Source organism: Polistes fuscatus, unplaced genomic scaffold, assembly GCF_010416935.1.
Source record: "Polistes fuscatus isolate 324 unplaced genomic scaffold, CU_Pfus_HIC Scaffold8, whole genome shotgun sequence".
Classification (NCBI taxonomy): Eukaryota; Metazoa; Arthropoda; class Insecta; order Hymenoptera; family Vespidae; genus Polistes; species Polistes fuscatus.
This window is the reverse complement of record NW_025113162.1, coordinates 7,518,304-7,539,609: the sequence shown is the minus strand read 5'-3', so window position 1 is coordinate 7,539,609 and position 21,306 is coordinate 7,518,304. Positions and strand designations below refer to the sequence as shown.

The window sequence follows — 21,306 nt, the reverse complement described above, 5'->3', positions numbered from 1 at the left end:
CTCTTTTCTGGAAGTTTAGCACCAGCACCGGAATCACCGGATGTCCTACCACCGGAATGGCTGGAATCTAAAGTCCCGTCAAGTTCCATAGCTTGTTGCAAATTTGTCAGACTCTTATAGCGTATATTGAAAAGAGGGGAGCCACCTTTATAACCAGGTGGTGTCTCCTTTAAAGGCGAGGCGCTCTTTTGCCTCATCAAAGGACGTCCCCTTTGAGTGCCGCTATTTTTAACGTATAACTTAGCCAAAGGTGGCTTTTCAAGTTTCGGTTGGGGAGCTTCCTTTACCGCTCGCCTCGTTCTCTTCTCAGCTTGAATTTTCTTCGTAGGAATGGTCTCGATCGGTGGCGGTTCCGGTCTATCGTCGAGCAATGGCGCAATCGTCACGGTGACAGGTGTCAACGGTGGACTGGAACTTTGGCCGGGATTCAACGGGCTCTCGTAGGGAGATCTGACGCTTTTGGGCAAAGGCGCGAAGCCGCGAACGTAATCGTAAATTTGATCGATCTCGTCGTAATCCTCGGTGCAGGAAGAAGGAGGCACGCGATTTTCGTCCCGGTATCCGACGTGACCGGAGGATGTCTGATGACTGCTACTGTGATAATGATGATGATGATGATGATGACTGCCGTTGCTGTTTCTATGATGACTCAGTGGAGCATTTTCCGAGTTGGCCGAGGATCGCCTGAGAAATCCCGAAGCACTTCTCGTCTGTCTCGAGGGCTTACTTTCGCCTAAGCGACCGTCGAGAACATGAGCGCGATCAGCGACGTCGGCTACGAGCCGGGAGGCTCGTTCGATCAACCTCGTGAATTCTTGCATCAGTCTAAGGGCCTCCTCGTTTCTCGCCTTGACTAACTTCAAAGGTGCCGCCAATGGCAACGCCACGGCAGCTCCTTCTCTCTGTAAGGGCAAAGCGAACACGTGTTCCTCTTCGAAGGTCGAAAGGAGCCTGAGCTCCGGCACGAACTGGGATGAGGATTTTAAGCCTCTCGGTGGCTGCCCGTGAACCAATCTGACCGTTAGCGGTAGACGTTTGCTCAGCAACGCCTTCGCCGTGTGAACCCCACTGATGTTGTCTTCTCTGGCTAGTGCACTGAAGCGTCCACGTTGATCCATGCCCAGAAGAATGCTATCTCCTCGACAGTCGACGCATCGTAAGAATCGTCCACGACTTGGTAATGCTACCTCGCCGGCTGTCACGATTGTCTCACCAGCGGCCAGAGTTCTTGTTCCTTCGGGCACGACGATTCCAGACTCGTCATCTACCCTGCAGGCTATTCCACGTATCGTTTCTCTTACCAAGGCACCTTCCTCCGGGCATCTTCGAGATAGCTCGTTCACAGACTCGATTCCCCGAACCTGTAGAGTTCAACGGGTTAACATAAATCCTAACTGTAGCACGAAATACGTAAAACTATCCCCAATGATCATTATAATTCGACTCACCGCTCGACCTTCCTCGCTCAAAATTTCAAAATATCCAGCGTAAGAGTCTGGAATAGCTAGTCTTGGTCCAACTCCAACGACTCTGCGTCCTTCCTTAATTTTGACGGCCTGTGCTACAATTTTGCGTCGACGACCAGCCGATAGAAGCAATGCCGTGCTTTGAAGACTCGGTGCTGGCAAAGTTGGTACACCAAGGCCGCCATATTGACCCTTAGTTATTTTGATCACAGCCGGCAGGCGATATTTAGTGACAAATTCTCGTAAATAAGTCGCTTCCTCGGCCCAACGTGCGGCCGCCACGACGATTTGCCCGTCAGTTGCAGCCATCGTCTTAGCCGCCCGACCGAGACGGACTATGACGTCCTCTCGTCCTCCTCGAGAGGGTAAACTCCGTTCTTTTCTCCAGGACCTCCTCCAGGCCCTTTCTCAACGCTACTGTTCCTTCTGTTGCTTTTGTTGCTGCTCCTGCGAATCCGACTTCACTTCTTTATGCTCCATCTGTAACCAACGAGACACCACTTTTTCTAATCCTAATCTTTTCTACGTTTAACCACTTATACATAACGTCTTAAGAATTATTTAAGATGATCCCGCTTTAGTTATATATTTCTCATTCCCATTTCATTTCTTCGTATATCACACTTTACGTAAAAATATTTTTCATTCGTTAACATTTATAATCCTATAGAAAAAGTCTAACTTTCCCATCTTTATTATTATGACCCACATATAAAACATTTAAAAGAGATTTTGATCGTCGTTATTCGACGTGACAAGCGAAACTTCTTTCTCTACAAAAATAGATCTTATCCCCCCCGTATTCTCCCCCTCTTCCCCCCCCATAACGTGACGCGCCATTCGAATATTATACCGTATATTTAGTCAGATTAAATCGTTCGTAAAACGAAGTATATAATCGGGAAATACGTTGGGGTTCGCTTAATGACAGCGTTATATAGATTAGTTTCAAAAGCGACGGTAGGCGAGGGAGTCACGAGATTAATTATTACGATTAGAGACGTCTTATTACTTTCTTCCTGTTATAATATTCGTGATTATAGATGACAGACTAAGATAAAAATAGTTTGCCAGGTTTTGCGTTAGTTAGAACCTATATACTAACAATGAGATTTAAAGTAAATACGGTTGAATGCAGGATTTTTATTTAATGAGGACGAATTGATAATCATTTTTATTCAGTTTTTCAAAAATTTATTTTAAATATAATCCCCAGGTCTTCGATTATTTTAAACATCTCGAAATTGCAATTATGAGTAACAAATGGTAACAACCATTATCCGCATGACGAGTATACTCGTCAATCATTGGATACCATAACCTCAAAATTTTTTGAGTAATCTGTTTTCGGGATAAATTTACTTATATATTTTTGGTTGTATTTGTTAAACGAACGATTATAAATGATAATTCATATAAAAGAGAGAGAGAGATAGTCTATCTTATATATATTTTTAGTATACTCGTATACTCGTTAATCATAGAATACCATAACCTCAAAATTTTTTGAGTAATCCGTTTTTGGGATAAATTTACTTATATATTTTTGATTGTATTTGTTAAACGAACGATTATAAATGATAATTCATATAAAGAGAGAGAGAGATAGTCTATCTTATATATCTTTTTAGTATACTCGTATACTCGTTAATCATAGAATACCATAACCTCAAAATTTTTTGAGTAATCCGTTTTTGGGATAAATTTACTTATATATTTTTGATTGTATTTGTTAAACGAACGATTATAAATGATAATTCATAAAAGAGAGAAAGAGAGAGAGTGAGTAAGATAGTCTATCTTATATATATTTATGACAATGATAAATAATTTCACACGTAATTTCGTTTAATCGACTATCATCGTGCGAACCTTTGAAATCTCTCTTTCTCTCTCTCTTTCTCTCTGGTAGGAAAAGCGATCACAGGCGCCAGTTTTACGTTCGTCACGGTGAAAACGAAGTTTGCTTTCCCATTCCGTGTGCACACGATCAACGTTTACACGCGAGCGTACGTGTAGGATACGAAGCTGACGTTGTCATTAGTCAAATTCCAATTACGGACCGGTTTCATAATTTCCACGGCAAGGGCACTCGTCGCTCAAAATTATACACGCCGTAGTCGTTGGAAGCCTATGGCTGCTCCGGCTACTTCGAAAGAGAACCGTGAAGTTCACTTCTCTCCCATTGCTGCTTTCTTCCTCCGCTTTTGCACCAACGGATACGAAATATTCTCTACAGGGTGTCTCGGACAAAAAAAAAATAGATCTTATATCTGCCAATCATCCATCGAATTAATTTACGATTACACGTTTCAATGTAAATTTTTCATACACGCAATTCCTATATTTTCAAGTATTATTTCTAATCGAGATATGTTATAAAATATCAATAAAATTAAATATTTATTTATAATTTTACACTCGACTTGAGTGTACGTTAATTATTTGTACAAGTGTATTTAATTTCATATCTACGTTAGATTTTGTTTCTTTCTTATCTTTCTATTATTTTATTCGAAAAATCCTTGAATACATTATGAGAATTTTAATTGACATTTCGTCACATTTCATAATTATTATTACTTGTTTGACTTTTTTTTTTGTTTTGTTTGCAAATTCTTCGTTAAAATTCAAGGACGTTACCCTCGAAATATTTGCAAGTCATTTCCAAGGCATTTCTGTACATATTTATACAGTTCTCATTTATACGGTACACAGAAATATCAAAATTAGAAATTTGTTTCTAATGTTGTTGTTTTCAACGTGACAAAAATTACACGATTCTTTTTTCGGCATACTTTTTTTTAAAAGGTATCAATTGAAATAAATAACACTTTTCTCGTCTGTACCGTTACCCGGGAGATACAAACATTATTTCGCATAAAGTATACATTAATTGTTGAGGTTAATTACATTTTGACTATAACGATCTTGTAAAAGTTGTAAAAAGAGTTCGTTCGTGCGTCTTCAAATTAAATTGGAGAGAAAGTCTCTTGCGAATTTAGTGAATTTATATTTTCAAACTAAACGCGACGTTGAACAAAATAAATTAACGTTGGACCGGTTGTTAATTGCCAACTTTCTCGCTTGATACATCTAGTTCATTGTTGAATTTAAAAAAGAAAAGAAGAAAGAAAGAAAAAGAGCTAATTGTTTAGTTAATAACGACGAGTTATTAACTCAATTTTTAATGCGATAATTCTCAACTGTGAAATGGGTAACCTTCTTTTAACACATACAAACACACAGTCACAATACTAGCATAACTTTTGTACAGTATAGAAAATTATGGGAATATTTACAGTAGATAGACACTAATAGAAAATAATTATAATATAATATAATATAATACATCGAATGAGAATATTTATAATAAAAATTATTTTCTTATATTATTTCAAATAAATATTTATATTAATTTACATATTCAATGCGTGTATTTATCTGTAAAATGTTAAAGATCATGAATTTTTCGTATATTCGTGACTACTTCGTTTGAAAAAATTAGATAAATTAAATACCAAAAATAAAAAATGTTAAATAAATTCTCTCGTTTCTTTTTCCAAATTAAAAAACATCGTTCGATAAATTCTTCCGATAAAAAGACCCATAAGATTAAATCGTCTCAATACACATGTAAAAGAAGCATAGAAGTAAGTACATAAGAAATAGAACATGGTTAGCCGTTACCTAACAATAGTATAATATATATACATATACATATATATAAAACACACACACATACACACACCTATAACACAGATGGGCGTGCCACAGCGATTGTTTAGAATTTCTCCGGCAAGATAGGAGAATAATATCGTCGCGACGAAAGTTAACGGTCATGAGAGTTTGCTTTAGATCCATGGGGGGTGGGGGTGGGTAGAAGGGGGGTCTCCGAATCGAACGATTATTCCTCGGACCAATTGTTGTTTGCTTCATGGTGTCCATAATCGATCGGGACACGGACTTTTTCCGAAGGATATAAAACGAAGACAAACATTAAGAAGATAAAGAAGAAGAAGAAGAAGAAGAAGAAGCTTTTCGTGCGTGTCCCCTCTCTCTCTCTCTCTTTTTTTCTATCTATCTGTCTCTTTCTTTTCATCATTCATTCGATCCCCAGTTTAAAAAAACCTTCCCGTTAAGATCAAACTTCCTCGCGAACGGATTTATTTTTGCTAAAATTTTGTTTTAACCGTTACCTCGAATGATGATTGATGTCCAAAGTGTTCGTAAGAAAGTTGAAGTAACTAACAAATACAAACGAAAGATAACGGTGGGGTAGGAGTTGGGGGTGAGGGTGGGGGTGGCTTTCTTAAAGATAAAGACATAAAAATGTCTCGAAACAAATTTTCCAGCATGTACTTAAGAATCCGAGGCTTCCAACCAAGTTGGATATTATTAAATGGGCGGTGCTGAACGATTGTTCAATGATTTTTCTTTTTTTTCTTTTTTTTTTCATAAACAAGCTCGCAAAGAGAAAAGCTGAAACCGGAATATAATCGTGACTTGATGTTATATATACTTTTAACATATACAAGTATACTACTATACTTGTATATGTGCATCATCTCTTTCTCTGTGTGCTTTCTGAATTTAAACGATTACCAAGAAGACGAATCCGTTTGCTTAGAATTGAAGTTTGCCACGTTTATCGACGCGGAAATTTGTATTTAAGTTTAGAAAAAAAACTACTTTGCTGTGTTAACTGTAACCATTTCCTTGACAACAACCATGAGGAATACGGAAAAGACGAAAGAAGGGAACTTTACGTTTATAGCAGCATGCTGTGCTGGCATTCATTCTGCTCAGGGAAAGAGAAAGAGAGTGTTCATCAGCACGAGTATTAGAGAAACGGAGAATGAGAGAGAAAGAGAGATTAGAGTGTTCTCTTGCAAAGGAGAAGTGAGTGTGTTCCTTTTAAAGATGGCCCGCAGACATCAGTTGGTGAGATAAGAAAGGGTGGGGTGACCACACCAATGACCTGGGGCTTCGTGACAGGCGCGCCTCTAGGAAGTTATTCGAAATATACTACTATTTCCTGCTCTGCATTCTCTAACCCCCCCTCCACTTTACCCCCTTCTTAACCCCCCTCTTCATCCCTTCCTACTTTGTCCATTTTTTTTTGTTCTTTTTCTTTATTACTCTTCGGTAAGACTCTTAGTTGTAATCATTATTTTATCTAACACTCTGATCTAATAGCAATAATTATGAAACTATATTTTAGTAATGAAACGTTTGGAAATATTTTCGATACTATATCGATTCGTGTTATATAATATACGATGATTTAGGTTTGGCAATTTTGTAATCATTGATTTCGTTTATCAGTGAACGATCAAATATCGTTTAAACGTGTACTATCAGATTTAATGTAATTAATATTTTTTAATAGAATACGTATGTAATGTTTTATATTAAAATTTTTTAATAATTAAATAGTATTTTTATAATATTGTTTAAAATGATTTGCGTTACGTGTCATAATACTTGATTTGTATAGGATACGTAAGAGTAACCAAAACAAAAAATGTACAAACTATTGTGAGCTGTCTATGAATTATTATTAAAAAAAAAAAACTGGTGTGTGTACTTATGTACGCACGAAAGAAGTTATACTTCTTTGCCGTACCAAAACGAACATAACCTCAATAACCTCGAAAATAACTTCAAAAAAAAACTTCAAAGAAAAAAAATTACTTAAAAAAAAAACTGGTGTGTGTACTTATGTACGCACGTAAGAAGTTATACTTTTTTGCCGTACCAAAACGAACATAACCTCAATAACCTCAAAAATAACTTCAAAAAAAAACTTCAAAGAAAAAAATAACTTAAAAAGAAAAAATAATTATTATTATATACATATATAAGAAAGAATAAAAAAAAGAAAAAGAAAATATCAAAATATAGATATCAGTCCACACTAAATATAAGAAAGATATATCGAATAACTTCACGCGTCAACTGTCATGGCGCGGTTACAGCATTAGTTCTCGCTTCGATCATTTAAGTAAAGCAGCGCTGCGTACGATTAGTATTGGGATGGGTGACCCGCTTGAGAAAAAAAGGGGGGAAGAAGAAGAGAAGACAACTTCATGCCGTATACTTGAAATCGCTTTGCCGCGCGTCGTAAATACCGACAAACTTCATGGTGTCGTTTTTCCAGACACTCGGAACGGGCCAAAAGAAGTATAACTTCAATAAAATATCATCAGTTTATTCATTTATATGTCGAATAAAACAAACTTTGATAAATACTACACTCTGTAATTAGTTTTGGTTGATGAGTTGACACTTGAAATCGGCCGGGCGCCGTATCGGCGCCACTCGAGTGCAAACGGTAAAATATAAATATATAAAGTTGCATTGAGAAAATCGATATAAGGATTAATCATGGAGTTTTAACGGCAATTAATTTGACTTATAATTGTGGACACACCTCGAGGTTAGTATCCATCGAGAAAATAGTCGGTCTGATAGTTTCATCCAACATTCCAAATGCCACTCGTTACACCACACTCTGTGTCTCTGTATCTGTATGTGTGTGTGTGTTTGTGTGTGTGTCTTTTATCGACTGGATCGTCGAACCTGATGACGATGTATATCAACCGCCCACGAATAGACGACGTACAGAGTACGGTGTCGCAACACTCGATTCTTTCTCTCTCTCTTTCACTCTTTCTCTTTATCTCTATCTCCATCTCTTTTTCTCTTTACAGAGAACACGGTTGTTCTCTTCTCTCTCTCTCCCTTTCTTCCGGGCAAGTTGATTTATCGACATGCCCTCGAATAATATGCTGCTGCTGCTACTCACTCGATGGTGAGCAGCAGCTTTCACCGTTGTTGTTGGCTCCGTTCCTCTGTTAAACCTAAACGTTTCAAAGGTGTCAACTGTATATACATGGGGAACTCATGGGAAGGGGGGTATTCGTGAGACGATCAAGTATTTCAAGTTTTAATATTTACGATACTACCCCCCCCCATCAGAATTGATTTCTTTTGTTTTCAACGTATTAGATTTCGACACTCGTGTTGTCAATTCAAATACAATTGTCCTTGTCCCCGCTTGTCCTTAATCATGATAATCTAATCGATAACACGACTGTCAGTATTACACGCATAATAATTATTTTCTATACTATTCGAGGACTAATGTAAGCAGTGTAAGTTCAAAAGCATTGAAGAATGTGTATACCGAAGCTTTCGTAATAAAAATGTTAACCTTAATCCGACAGCCTGTTTGACGTTGATTTATGTCAAAGGGGGATAAGGGGGAGGGATGGGGGGTTTGCTCGGTAAATTCTGTCATTAGCGACAGCTCGGTGGCTTCGGTCATTTGTCGTTGAAAACATTTTCTCGAGTAATAATTATTATTGCGATCTAAGACGCGTGATCGTTTAAAACGAGAGAGAATTTTTTTAAGTATTATACATTGATTTATATTAGGGTGATCCTTATTTAATATCATTTTGGAATGTTTTTCTTTTTTCTTGCCGTTCCTGGAATATCTTTTAAAAAAAACAAAATTCCTCGTAAATTTTGTGCTCTTAATTTGAATATTTTTAACGTGCTTTTGTAAACTCGTCGAAAGTTTTGAAATGGAAAATACGTGCAATTATTTTTCATAACTCTGATTAAAATTGATGTGAATCTGTTTAAAATTTGTTAGAGGAAACATTTGGTATATATATTTATATATATTATTATATATAATAGAATTTAAGAACAAAATATATATATAAAATAATTATAAATATATTTAAAATATAAATATTTAAATTATAATTTATAAAATAATTTGGTATATATATATTATTATATATAATATAATGTAAAAAAGAAATATATATAAAATTATTATAAATATATTTAAAATATAATTTTTAATTATTAAAATATAAATATTTAAATTACAATTTATAAAATAATTTGGTATATATTATTATATATAACATAATATATATATAATTAGGTTTGTATTGCACAACTTACAAAGTTTTTTACAATGTCTTATCATTACTTTACTTATATTTTTCTTTTATTTAATATAATATATTATATATATAGTGTAGGTACCTGTAACTTTGAGTTAATGCAATTTAAATCGAAAAATTTATCTTCCTATTTGATTCTACTTTTATCAAAGTTTAGTCTTAATTATTTTTCTCGTTGCTTTTATTATTCCACATTTTCCAACCCATTGCTGATTTTTTGTACTCTCTCTCTCACTCTCTTCATTTCTATTTTAAACTATTTCTACGTTCGCAATTAACATTCGATAATTTACGTACGAGGCGCACCCGAAATGATTTGTATGTACGATCATGCTCCGGGTAGCTACGTGACACGCTCGTTTACACGCTCCGGCTCTCTAGAAGATTAATTAAAGCCCGTCTGGCTAGAAAGAGAGAGAGAGAGCGGGGTGGGAGGGGGGTGGTAGAGAGAGAGAGAGAGAGTGAAAAAGAAAGAGAAAACCTCTTGCGAAAGTCCTCAACCTCGTCGGCTTTGTCGTTTTTGATCCTACCACCCCACGTCCCCCTCATTTCTTCATTCAATCTCTGCCCCCCCCCCCCTTACCCCCGTTAATTTCATTTAATTACGTTCGGGGAATGCACACATCTCACGTTCGACCGAATATGTTCCGGCTAATTTTCAACCCGAAGAGAAAAGAAAAGAAAATTGGAATAGAAGTTATTACAGATTTGAAATCTTATCTTAGGTTTGATCGTTTGCATTAATGCAATAACCAATTGAATTATCTTATTATTGATGAATTATTATCGATGTTTAATTACCTATTAATTGACGAATTATAATATTTGGATAAAATACTTGTCTTATAAAAATATAAATTTACAGAATAATAATAATAATAATAATAATAATAATAATAATTATTAGGGTTGAAAAGAAGATTGTATCAGAATAAGTGCAATTTTTTAAATTTGTAAATCAATAAAATGATTTTATTATGCTAATGAAATATTTATAATTTATATATAATTTTATTTATAAATTATAATTAATATAATAATAATAATAAATATAATTAATTTATAAAAGGCACGAATTTTTGGTTAATTTTAAATATTTAAAAATCGAAATGACTTTGATTTAATTGTAAGCATTCGTTTAATCGATTATCATTGAAAAATAACGATATATAATTATTCGTGGGAAATTGTTTATGGATTCGCATGAAGATAATTATACACGATGTAAATAAACGTGTATAAGAAGTTAATATACACGAGACACATCCTGATTCGATCAATCATAAGATTTAAAAAGAGAGGAGACACTAATCGAGATTAGTTTCGATTAAGATATTTTGAAAAAGTGATCGATTAAACTAATTAGTTTGGATTTTCATTTAGGGTAGAAAAAGGGTGTTTTTCAAAACGAGCAGGGTCTTCGACATCCTCCATCCCTTTTTTTCCCTTGGTCGACCCTTGAACCACCTCCTATCTTCTCTCTCTCTCTCTCTCTCTCATTCTCTTTCTTTATTCAGTGTTCTTGGTTCATCGGCACGAGGACGCCGACTCGCAAACCGTAATAACTTCCTCGTGAACGAGCAAGAACTCGAACCATCCATCATGAGCAGCGTTGTTGCAGAACCCCTCTCAACTCGACCAGTCGATGCCGATCACCGATCAAACATTTTCGCTTCCTCGAACGTTAAATCTTACGTAGATATTGAAAAATTTGTTGACTTTTTTACATAGAAAATTTATTTTTTTTTTTAAGTAATATATAGTGTTATACACTATATATTATTTATATATATATAAAATTATATTTATATATAAAATTATAATAATATATAATATATAATATTATAATAGTATATTATATAATATATGGTATTATATTATATAATAATATAATAATATAATTTGTTGACTTTTTTCCATAGAAAAATTATTTTTTTTTTTTTCAAGTAACATATAGTATATAATACTATATTATTTATATATATATATAAAATTATAATAATATACAATATACAATATTAATAGTATATTATAATATATGGTATTATATACTACATATTTCAAGTAATATACTATATTGTATTTGCCATATAAGTACTTACAAATATTTGTATGTACGCTTTAGAAATTTGAAAATCATTCATATTCCTTTGGAATGCTATGTTTATCAAATTATCTTGAAAGAAACTTCATAGGATTATTCAACCTTTTAAATTGATATATTATTGGATAAGAATATTAAGTAAAATATAATTTTATTTGAATAAAAATTAGTAATAGTGCAATAGTGTATGATATAATAATAATATTATTATTTGTTTGTAAATATTAATTAATTATACCCCTACTTTGTATTTTATTATCCTTTTTTTAGATGATTTAAAATAACTTCCCTTTTGACACTAAATTTATATCGTAAAGTTTAATAATCCTATATAACATACGTTTCTTAACATTTTGAATAAAAATTAAGAAATATAATATTGCAAGAAAAAATATATTGATTGTTTTAAGTTAACAGTGGTAGATAGAAATATTTCTCGAAACTCGCTTGTATATACTCATAAGTTGTATGATGATTATGATGATGATGATGATGATGATGATGATGATGATGATGATGACACAACGTTGACGATTTAAGAGGAAATTTGAAATACAACTAACGCTACTGACCTATCTAAACACAGCATTTGCAATATGTTTACGTAAGATATTTTACAATTATTACGTGAACTTTTCTCTTTATGAACTTTTACATAATACATTAAAAAATATTTAGTTAATGGAATTTTATCGAATCGTCAGTTTTAGGACAAACACTAACCATTATTACCAACGTAATAATAATAATAATAATAACAATACTATTAGAGTGAGTCAAAATTTCATGCATTTCTTAAATTCAACATTTCACTTGCATAATAAAAATTGTCTTATCCGAAACAACCGTGAATAAAATCACAAATTTTTGGTTTCATTCAAATATACTTCTTATACGAGATAAAAAATATATTTTTATGTACATTCAAAAAATATAAAATTAAAAAACAAAAGAGAGAGAGAGAGAGAGAGATAAAAGAATGTATCTTCGTGAAAAGAGAGAGGGAGAGAGAGGGAAGAGGTTTGTTCCTGAGAGCGTTCCTTAGAATTCCGTGGCCGATCATCGGTCGAACGTCTCAATAATGCTAATTGGAAGGTGGCACGAGTTTAAAAGTGGCCGCACGTCGTCCATCTCGATGAGCCTGTCAGCTTCGGCCACCAGCTTTTGAGTGGGAGAGAAAGAAGAACAACAAGAAGAAGAAGAAGAAGAAGAGGAGAAGAAGAAGAAGAAGAAGAAGAAGAAGAGGAGGAGGAGGAGGAGGAGAAGAAAGAGGGGGTAAGGGTAGGGGGTTGGGGTAGGAGGACGAGTAATCTTTTCACGTCCAGCACGTAGCAAGAGGTCTTACTCTCTTTCAGCTCAGAGAAGAGAGAGAGAGAGAGAAAGAATGAGCGTTGGTGCCTGCAGGGACGCGAGTACAAATTAATATTAAATTAAATTATAATGACAGTGTTTACCGACCGGGGTAACACACATGGATAGATACACCGACATTGAGGAAGCTGGTTCAACAACGATGGGATACTGGTGAACCCTATTCACCTTTATATATATATATATCTCTTTCTCTTTCTCTCTTATATACCTTATCGGCGATAACTTAGATACCCAAGATCGCAACACGAACATCACGAAAAGGTAGAAGAATTTATGTGAGTACGGATAATGATCCTAATTAATAGGTAATTACCTTTCTAAGGGATCAAATTATCCGTTAAGATGAACCAGGTCACACTATATATATATATATAATATATATAATATTTTAAATTATGATACAACAAAAGTAGAATGGGTATTAATAAACACTAAGAAAAAAAGTATGTTTTTTTTAAATAATATAATCAATGAATATTTGAATAATGATCGACACGCGAGTATATTCAATGTTAGTCGTATTATTCGCACGAAGATTTACTTATGATTTTTAAATATTTAAAAATAAGAAGTGAGAGAAGAATGTGAAGAAAAAAGGAAAGAAGAAACGAAGGACAAAACATCATGTTTGCGGTAACACGCATGCGTACTTACGAATTACCGATCCTACAGTCATCGTTCTTTTTTTTTTTTTTTAAACCAATAGGAAGCCACCACCGACCATCTTGCGAACCAAGGAGAGTTAAACCAAGAAACAAGAAACTTCCTTTTGTTTCTCCCTTCCTCTCTTCATTTGGAATCATTCGCTTCACCTCCGTCACTGTCTTTCACGGCATTACGTGGCGCGCACGTGCGCGATTCGTTAATAGAAGACAAAGCTCGTTTGAAGGAAAGAGACTGGCTGTTGTTATAGCCTTTGGAAAGTAGCTAGTGGAATAGTCAAAGAAAATACGACAAGTTAAGAAGGGAATGGGGCACCAAAGGGGGGAGGGACGAGAATCCTAGCGAAGGTTGAAAATTCACCGCAGACTCATCGTTGTTGCACTTATCATTGCATACACTATATGTGTATATGTATATGTATGTGTATGTGTATGTGTATAGTATATAACACAATTTATAAGCAAACTTTTGTCAGTGTATTCTAAGTTTACTTTCTTTTTTATTAATACTACTACTAGTTTAAGTTTTATAGAATATTGTTCTTAGTTTCAACTATACCTAACTGATACTTTTTTTTAATACACTATATATATATATGTATGTATATATGTATATGTATTGTATACAATACAATTTATAAGCAAACTTTTGTCAGTGTATTCTAAGTTTACTTTCTTTTTTATTACTACTACTACTACTTTAAGTTTTATAGAATATTGTTCTAAGTTTGAACTATACTTAACTGATACTTTTTTTTAATACACTATATATATATATACATACATATATATACATGTATTGTATACAATACAATTTACAAGCAAACTTTTGTCAGTGTATTCTAAGTTTACTTTCTTTTTTATTACTACTACTACTAGTTCAAGTTTTATAGAATATTGTTCTTAGTTTCAACTATACTTAACTGATACTTTTTTTAATACAAATTTTGTTAATCACATTTGTAGTAATTTATACTGTTATTAGGGCGAATGAATCAAAAATGTTCGTACGTTTATTGTGTTACAAATTTGTATTGTTAACTGTATAATATATATTATAGTATATAGTATATACTATATAATATATAATATATAATATATATTATTTACTTTCTTTTATAATATAATATATATATTTATAATATAATATTTACTTTCTTTTATAATATAATATATAATATATATTATAGTATACAGTATATACTGTATACTGTATAGTATATATAATTACACGTGCAATGTATTTCTATTTTTACTGCAACAGATTAAATGAGACTCATCTTTAAAAAGTCATATATATATTTAATAAATATAACTATGATTTTATATTGAACGTAATTATATAATATGAGATATAATTAATGAGAATACAATGATTTATTATCACCGAATAAAAATACGATCAAGCATTAGATATCCACATAATTCAAATAAATCAATGATTTTTTTCCTAATAAATAAACCCGTTTGAAATTTACTTCGATATTATTACATCACGCACATATATATTTTTATCTATTAATAATAATAATAAAAAACAAAAACAAAAAATAGTATAAAGCATCGAAAGCTCATCGATTCGTATTTGAACTCGTGTTGGTAACGTGTAATATGATGTTAGAGGTTGATGAACGTGATATGATAGTAAGAAGATGGTAAACTATCACCGTCGGCTGAGTTGGTGAGAGTTTATAGATAAAAAAATAAATAAAAAAAAATAGAAACAGAAAATAGAAAAAAGAAAAAAAGGGACGACGAGATCACAGCTTTCGGTTTGCTCTCGACACTCTCTCGTCACCGTCTCTGAGTATCTCGATCATGTTTCTCGAGTTGCACGAGAAGAAAAGAGATAGAAACAGTAAGAGAAAGAGAAAGAGAGAAAAAGAGAGAGAGTAAGAGAGCAGCAGGTGTTCCAGTGGTATCACCGGTCTTATATCATACCTAAATCATTATATAACGCATCCATGCGAGATAGGATGCAACACCGACAGTGAACAAATCCGTGATAAAGATAGAGATAGTATATGTGTGTGTATATGTGTATGTGATAGTATGCGAAAGAAAGAGAGGGAGAGAGAGAGAGAGAGATCCGACCTTTAATTCGATTTTCTTCTTTCACGATCGAATTCTGTTCGCAACTCACTTTACCGTACTTAAAACTAACACATATAATACTATTATAACAGACAGATCATCGCGTACTACTTCTATGAACAATCAGAAAAGAATCACATTTTTTCTTATACTTGGAAAGTCTGGAAAGAAAACGTGACGCGAGAGTGGTATATTAAAGTCATTATGAATTTTTTAATATTTTTGTTTTGTTTCGTTTATATATTTCGTTCGAGATATAGAAGAGTGGGGGGGATGAAACGTATTACGTGAGTAATATAGGTATACTTGCATAATAATGTGATATAGGAAAGGAAATATCTTTGTTGGAATTAAATTAATTTTTGTTTTTCTTTTTTTCTTACGTTAAAGAAAAGAATTGCGAGAGAGAGAGAGAGAGAGAATTAATTAAATATAAATATAATATATATAATAAATTAATAATAATATATATAAAATAATATATAAAATAAAATATTAATAAAATATATATAATAAATATTAATAAATTAAATACTTTCTTACACGTTAATATTAATCTATTTTGACGATAATTTAATGATATTATTTTTCTTCTTAATTTTATATATACAATTTTCTGCTAATTCTAAAAAAATGGCCTAGATAAATTGAATTACTATTAATTCGATATTATTTAATAATTATTTTATCTAATATCACTGTACAAATACATACAATGACAATAATCTAAATCTAAATATTCGATAAAAATTTCCAAAATCAAAATATTCCTATCCATTAAAGAAACAAAAAGATATAATAATAGTCAAATCTAAAGTAGTAGTTTGATAGAAGAGTTGACGTACTACCTATGCCTGTCGAGTGACAGTCGACATTAACTCGTTAGTGAAAGAAACTTTAAAAAGAAAAAGAAATAGAAATAGAAAAAGAAGAAGAAGAAGAGAGTAAAAGAAAAAGAAGAAATAAATATAAGTAAAGAGGAGTGTAGTACCAGTTAAAAAGAGAAACAAAATGAGTAAGAGAGTAAGAGAGTAAAATTTAGAGAGAGAGAGAGAGAGAGGAGAGAGAGAGAGAGAGAAGAAAGATTTTGCTTTCAAAGTCTATTTCATAACAAAGACCACAGTCTCGGGTGTACAACTTGGACTCTGCGGTTGATTCGAGGGAGAAGAAAAAGAGTAAGAGGAAAGAGAGGGATCAGGAACGGGGGACGAGGGGGATCGGAGGGTTTGGGGGGGGAGGGAAAGAAGATCACAACCCGTCACCGTTGTATACACTGTACGTACTACAATTCGCAAGTTGTACTCTTTTGAAAGATATAGTTTTCTCTCTCTCTCTCTCTCTTTCTCTCTGACTGTCTGTCTGTCTGTGTGTCTGTGTGTGTGTGTGTTTTTTTTTCTTTTCTTTCGCTCTTACGGTTGGACAATTCCTAAGGCTTTAAATCAAAGGTACTACTATCTTTTCCGCAAGAGCGAAAATGGGAATTTTCTTATCGGTTCGGTCTCGTTGACGAGCACTTTGCGAGCAACAAGAAAGAAAGAAAGAAAAAAAAAAGAAGAAGGAGAAGAAGAAGAAGAAGAAGAAGACGACTCTCGGGCTCGTTGCCTCTTGGATTGACGTTTAAAACGGCGCAACGAGGACTAAGATGATTGTGAGGATGAAGGAGAAGATAAAGAGAGAGAGAGAGAGAGAGTAGATTGTATTCTCTCTATTTTTCTCTAGTTTTTCTGTATTTTCTCTCCTTTCTTTCTCTCGGAGTCTATGTTTCGGTTCGATGATCGAAAGTAACGCGTGTTAAATTCCACCAATTTTCTTCTCCCTCCCCCCACACCCTTCGTTCGCTTTCTCTCTCTCTCTCCTCTCTCGCTCTCTCTCTCTCTTCTTCGTTCGTTTTTTATTCCTCAAGGACGTAAATACCACTTCGACCTAACTAACGCAGCTGTTGCGAAATACTAACTACAATTTTTTTTCCCCTTTTTTTTTCTTTTTCTTACTTATTTTTTCTTTTCTATTGGAAATATGTAAGTAGAGAAGATCATGGTGGTGGTGATAATAATAATAATAATGAGGGTTAGGGGGTGGCAGATGTTACGTGTTTAATTTTTTGAAAATTTATGTGTACCTGTAATAGATGTATATATATATACAGGGTGTCCCACATAAATCTAGTCACGATTTTTCAAGTTACTTCCGATAATCTGACAATAAAATACTTTAAACAAAAGTTGATCTATTTTTGAGTGAATAAAAAAAAAGTTCGAACAAAATCTCTTTTTTTATTTTAATATTTCTTAAGGCTACCTTTATTTGTTTAAATAGCCCTTAGTATTCTTGACTTAACAATATTATACCCATATAAATCTAGCATGTAAAGTTTAGCAAATGTCTTCTTTTCTATTGGAAAATATGTAAGTAGAGAAGATCATGGTGGTGGTGATAATAATAATTAAAGGAGGGTTAGGGGGTGGCAGCTGTTACGTGTTGAATTTTTAAAAATTTATTTATAAGTGTAATAGATGTATATATATATACAGGGTGTCCCACATAAATCTAGTCACGATTTGTCACCTTAAAACAAAAATTGATTTATTTTGAATGACCATACATTGCAATAAAAAAAAAGTTCGAACAAAATCTCTTTTTTTATTTTAATATTTCTTAAGGCTACCTTTATTTGTTTAAATAGCCCTTAATATTTTTGACTTAACAATATTATAACCCATATAAATTTAGCATGTAAAGTTTAGCAAATGTCGGAGAATGCAATCCTATAAATAGTGCATCTTTGCAATTTCTTTGAGAAGTTATAGCCCGTATAAATTTAGTAGCATGTAAAATACATATTCATAATTTCATACGAGATATTACTTTCTGGAATGATATAAATACATCAACGATATTCACACATACACACACACACACAAAAATATATATATAATATATAACATTCTTTATATGAAAATGGTAGATGAGTCTAATAAATGGTATAAACATAACATATATTAATATAATTGTAACATATATAGGGGAAGGTATATGATTTGACCTCGAAAATCATTATCGTATTATGTCTAAGAAAAGCTCAATCGTGTCGTGTGCCGTGTATATATTATAATATATATACACACACACATATATAAATACTACTCTTCGTATTGGTAAGAGAGAAGAACTTCTTCAGTTTCAGAGTTAATAGACAGTTTCCTATAGAAGGGCGGTGGAGAATTTAATGACACGAAAAGCGCAATCGAAGTGCAGTATTATTTATCGTTCCTTATATCTCTCCGGACCATGCTACACTAACCTAATGGATTATTAATGTTAATGTTGCTTGAATGAAAACACCGATGAAAATGAAGGGTTCGGTGTTATACTTTTTCTTCTTCTTTTTTTTTCTTTATTTTTTTTTTCTTTTTTTTTCTTTTTTTTTTTAAGTTAGAAACGCATAAACTTTTCTGCGTGTATAGATATATATCCACCCGTCTCCTCCCTCCACCCCCACCTCATCAGACTATACTACATCGATGTATAGGGGATTCCAATCATTTTTCGATCGTTTCCGTTCAAGAATTGCACATCTCGATTTTCTCTTCAAACGTTAAACGCGATCATGCGTGATAGCATATGTAAATTGTACCGTATAGTGTATATGCATAAGCCAATGGGAAATTTATATTGAATGGGAATCTATCAAATGCATAGATTTTTTTCTCTTTCTTTTGTATTTTTTTTTTAAATATAATTAGTACACGCGTGAATGTAATAAGAAATGTAAAAATAAAATATAATTTCACACAAAAGATAATTATATATTCGAATATTAATTATATATATGCAACATTTATTGTGAATTCTTGCAAAAGAATGATATACATTCTTGTTTATTTAAAAATGAATAATATTACATGTGCGTTCTCATCGAATTTTTATTTTTACAAATTACAGAACACGGTCGTTCGATCATTTGAGTTTAATATTGAATAAAATAAAGTTAAACATTATTTATTATATTAATACTATACTTCTTTCACAATATATAATAATAATAATAATATTAAACATTGATCATAATAATAATAATATTAAACATTGAATTTGATTAAAAAAAAAAAAAAAAGAAAGAATCAGAGAAGAAATTATTCGCTTAGTATTGAACAAAATAAAGTTAACGTTACTTATTATATTAATATATATTTATTATTTATTTATTTTTTTAATTTTATTTACTTATTATATTAATATATAATAAAGAAGAAATTATTCGCTTAGTATTGAATAAAATAAAGTTAAAAAATTATTTATATTATATTAATACTATACTTCTTTCACAATATATATAATAATAATAATAATATTAAACATTGATCGTTAGAATTTAATAAAAAAAAAAACGAAAGAAAGAATCAAAGAAGAAATTATTCGCTTGACACTATCGATACGTACGCGCGTATGGTGATTGCACTTCTGATATGACTCGACTATCTCTTTCCTTGTGATTTTTTTTTCCTTTTATTCTTCAGTCCATATTCTCTCTCTCTCTCTCTCTCTTTCTTATTGGTGTACATACACGAGGCCAGAGGTGGTTCGGAAAGTGCACGGGATCGTAGTGCTATGCACCAACGGAAGAAGAGAAAGAAGAGAAGAGAAAGAGACTAAGAAAGATAGAAAGAGATAGGAAATGAGAGTGAGAGAGTGAGTGAGAGAGAGAGAGAGAGAAAGGGTTGGTAGGCGCCTCCTCGTCCTAGAGTTATATTTAGATTCGCACTGAGCGTCTTCATGCTTCTTGTTTTACATCTGCTGACCAACACACTACTACCACCATCTATACACAACCACCACCATAACCACTACCACTACCACCACTATCATCACTATCACTATTACAACAGTTTCCTTTTACAAGCATTGCAAAGAGGGACGTTCTAATCCATCGTCACCGTTAGCCCTTTTTTTTTCCCCTATCTCCTCGCGTTTAGATTATTTTCCTAGGAAGCATCATTTATTTTTCATTCGATTTTTTGTCGATATTTGTTTTTTTTATTTGAAAAAATATATCTCATTGTCGGAGAATCGTATTATTATCGTGATTATTCAAATTTTGTATATTTTAATCGATGTGATAGTATTCTGTAAGCGGTTGAAAATGTTAATTATGTTTATTTGTATGATAGAATTGATTTATTGTATATGATAGAATGATTACTTTTTAATTACGAATAATGTGTAATAAATAAATGAAACGTATAAATGATTATTTTATATAGATATAATATGAATGTATTTTATCTTATGAATTATGCATATTACGTTTAGGATGTATTTTGATTTCAATTGTACGTCTTACGTTCAATCGTGATTAGGATTTTTAATTCTTTTTTTTAATATTTGTTCTCTAATAGTTCGTATTTTATATTCGTAAATTATAACAAAATATATACACTCTTCTTGATTAGAAATACATAAAGTTGTTACTGTATTTTCAATAAGTTGATAGGTAAATGTGATTTATATGAAAAAAAGAAACTCTGTATTTTCGTAATATTTTTGTTCTTGTTGTTGTTGTATATTCGTAAATTACAACAAAATATATACAATCTTCTTGATTAGAAATACATAAA

The 21,306-nt window shown here is 32.4% G+C and overlaps 1 protein-coding gene across 1 annotated transcript in view; it reads right to left on the bottom strand.

Moving 5' to 3' along the window:
- The window catches only part of LOC122524889, a 78,209-nt gene that overhangs the window by 30,550 nt on the left and 26,353 nt on the right, over positions 1-21,306 (bottom strand). Inside the window, exons 3-4 of the mRNA XM_043647377.1 lie at positions 1,449-1,946; positions 1-1,361 (exon numbers count right to left, since the gene is read on the bottom strand). Coding sequence (XP_043503312.1) covers positions 1-1,361; positions 1,449-1,775 — 1,688 coding nt within the window. The 5' untranslated portion in view covers positions 1,776-1,946. The remainder of the gene's footprint in view (positions 1,362-1,448; positions 1,947-21,306) is intronic.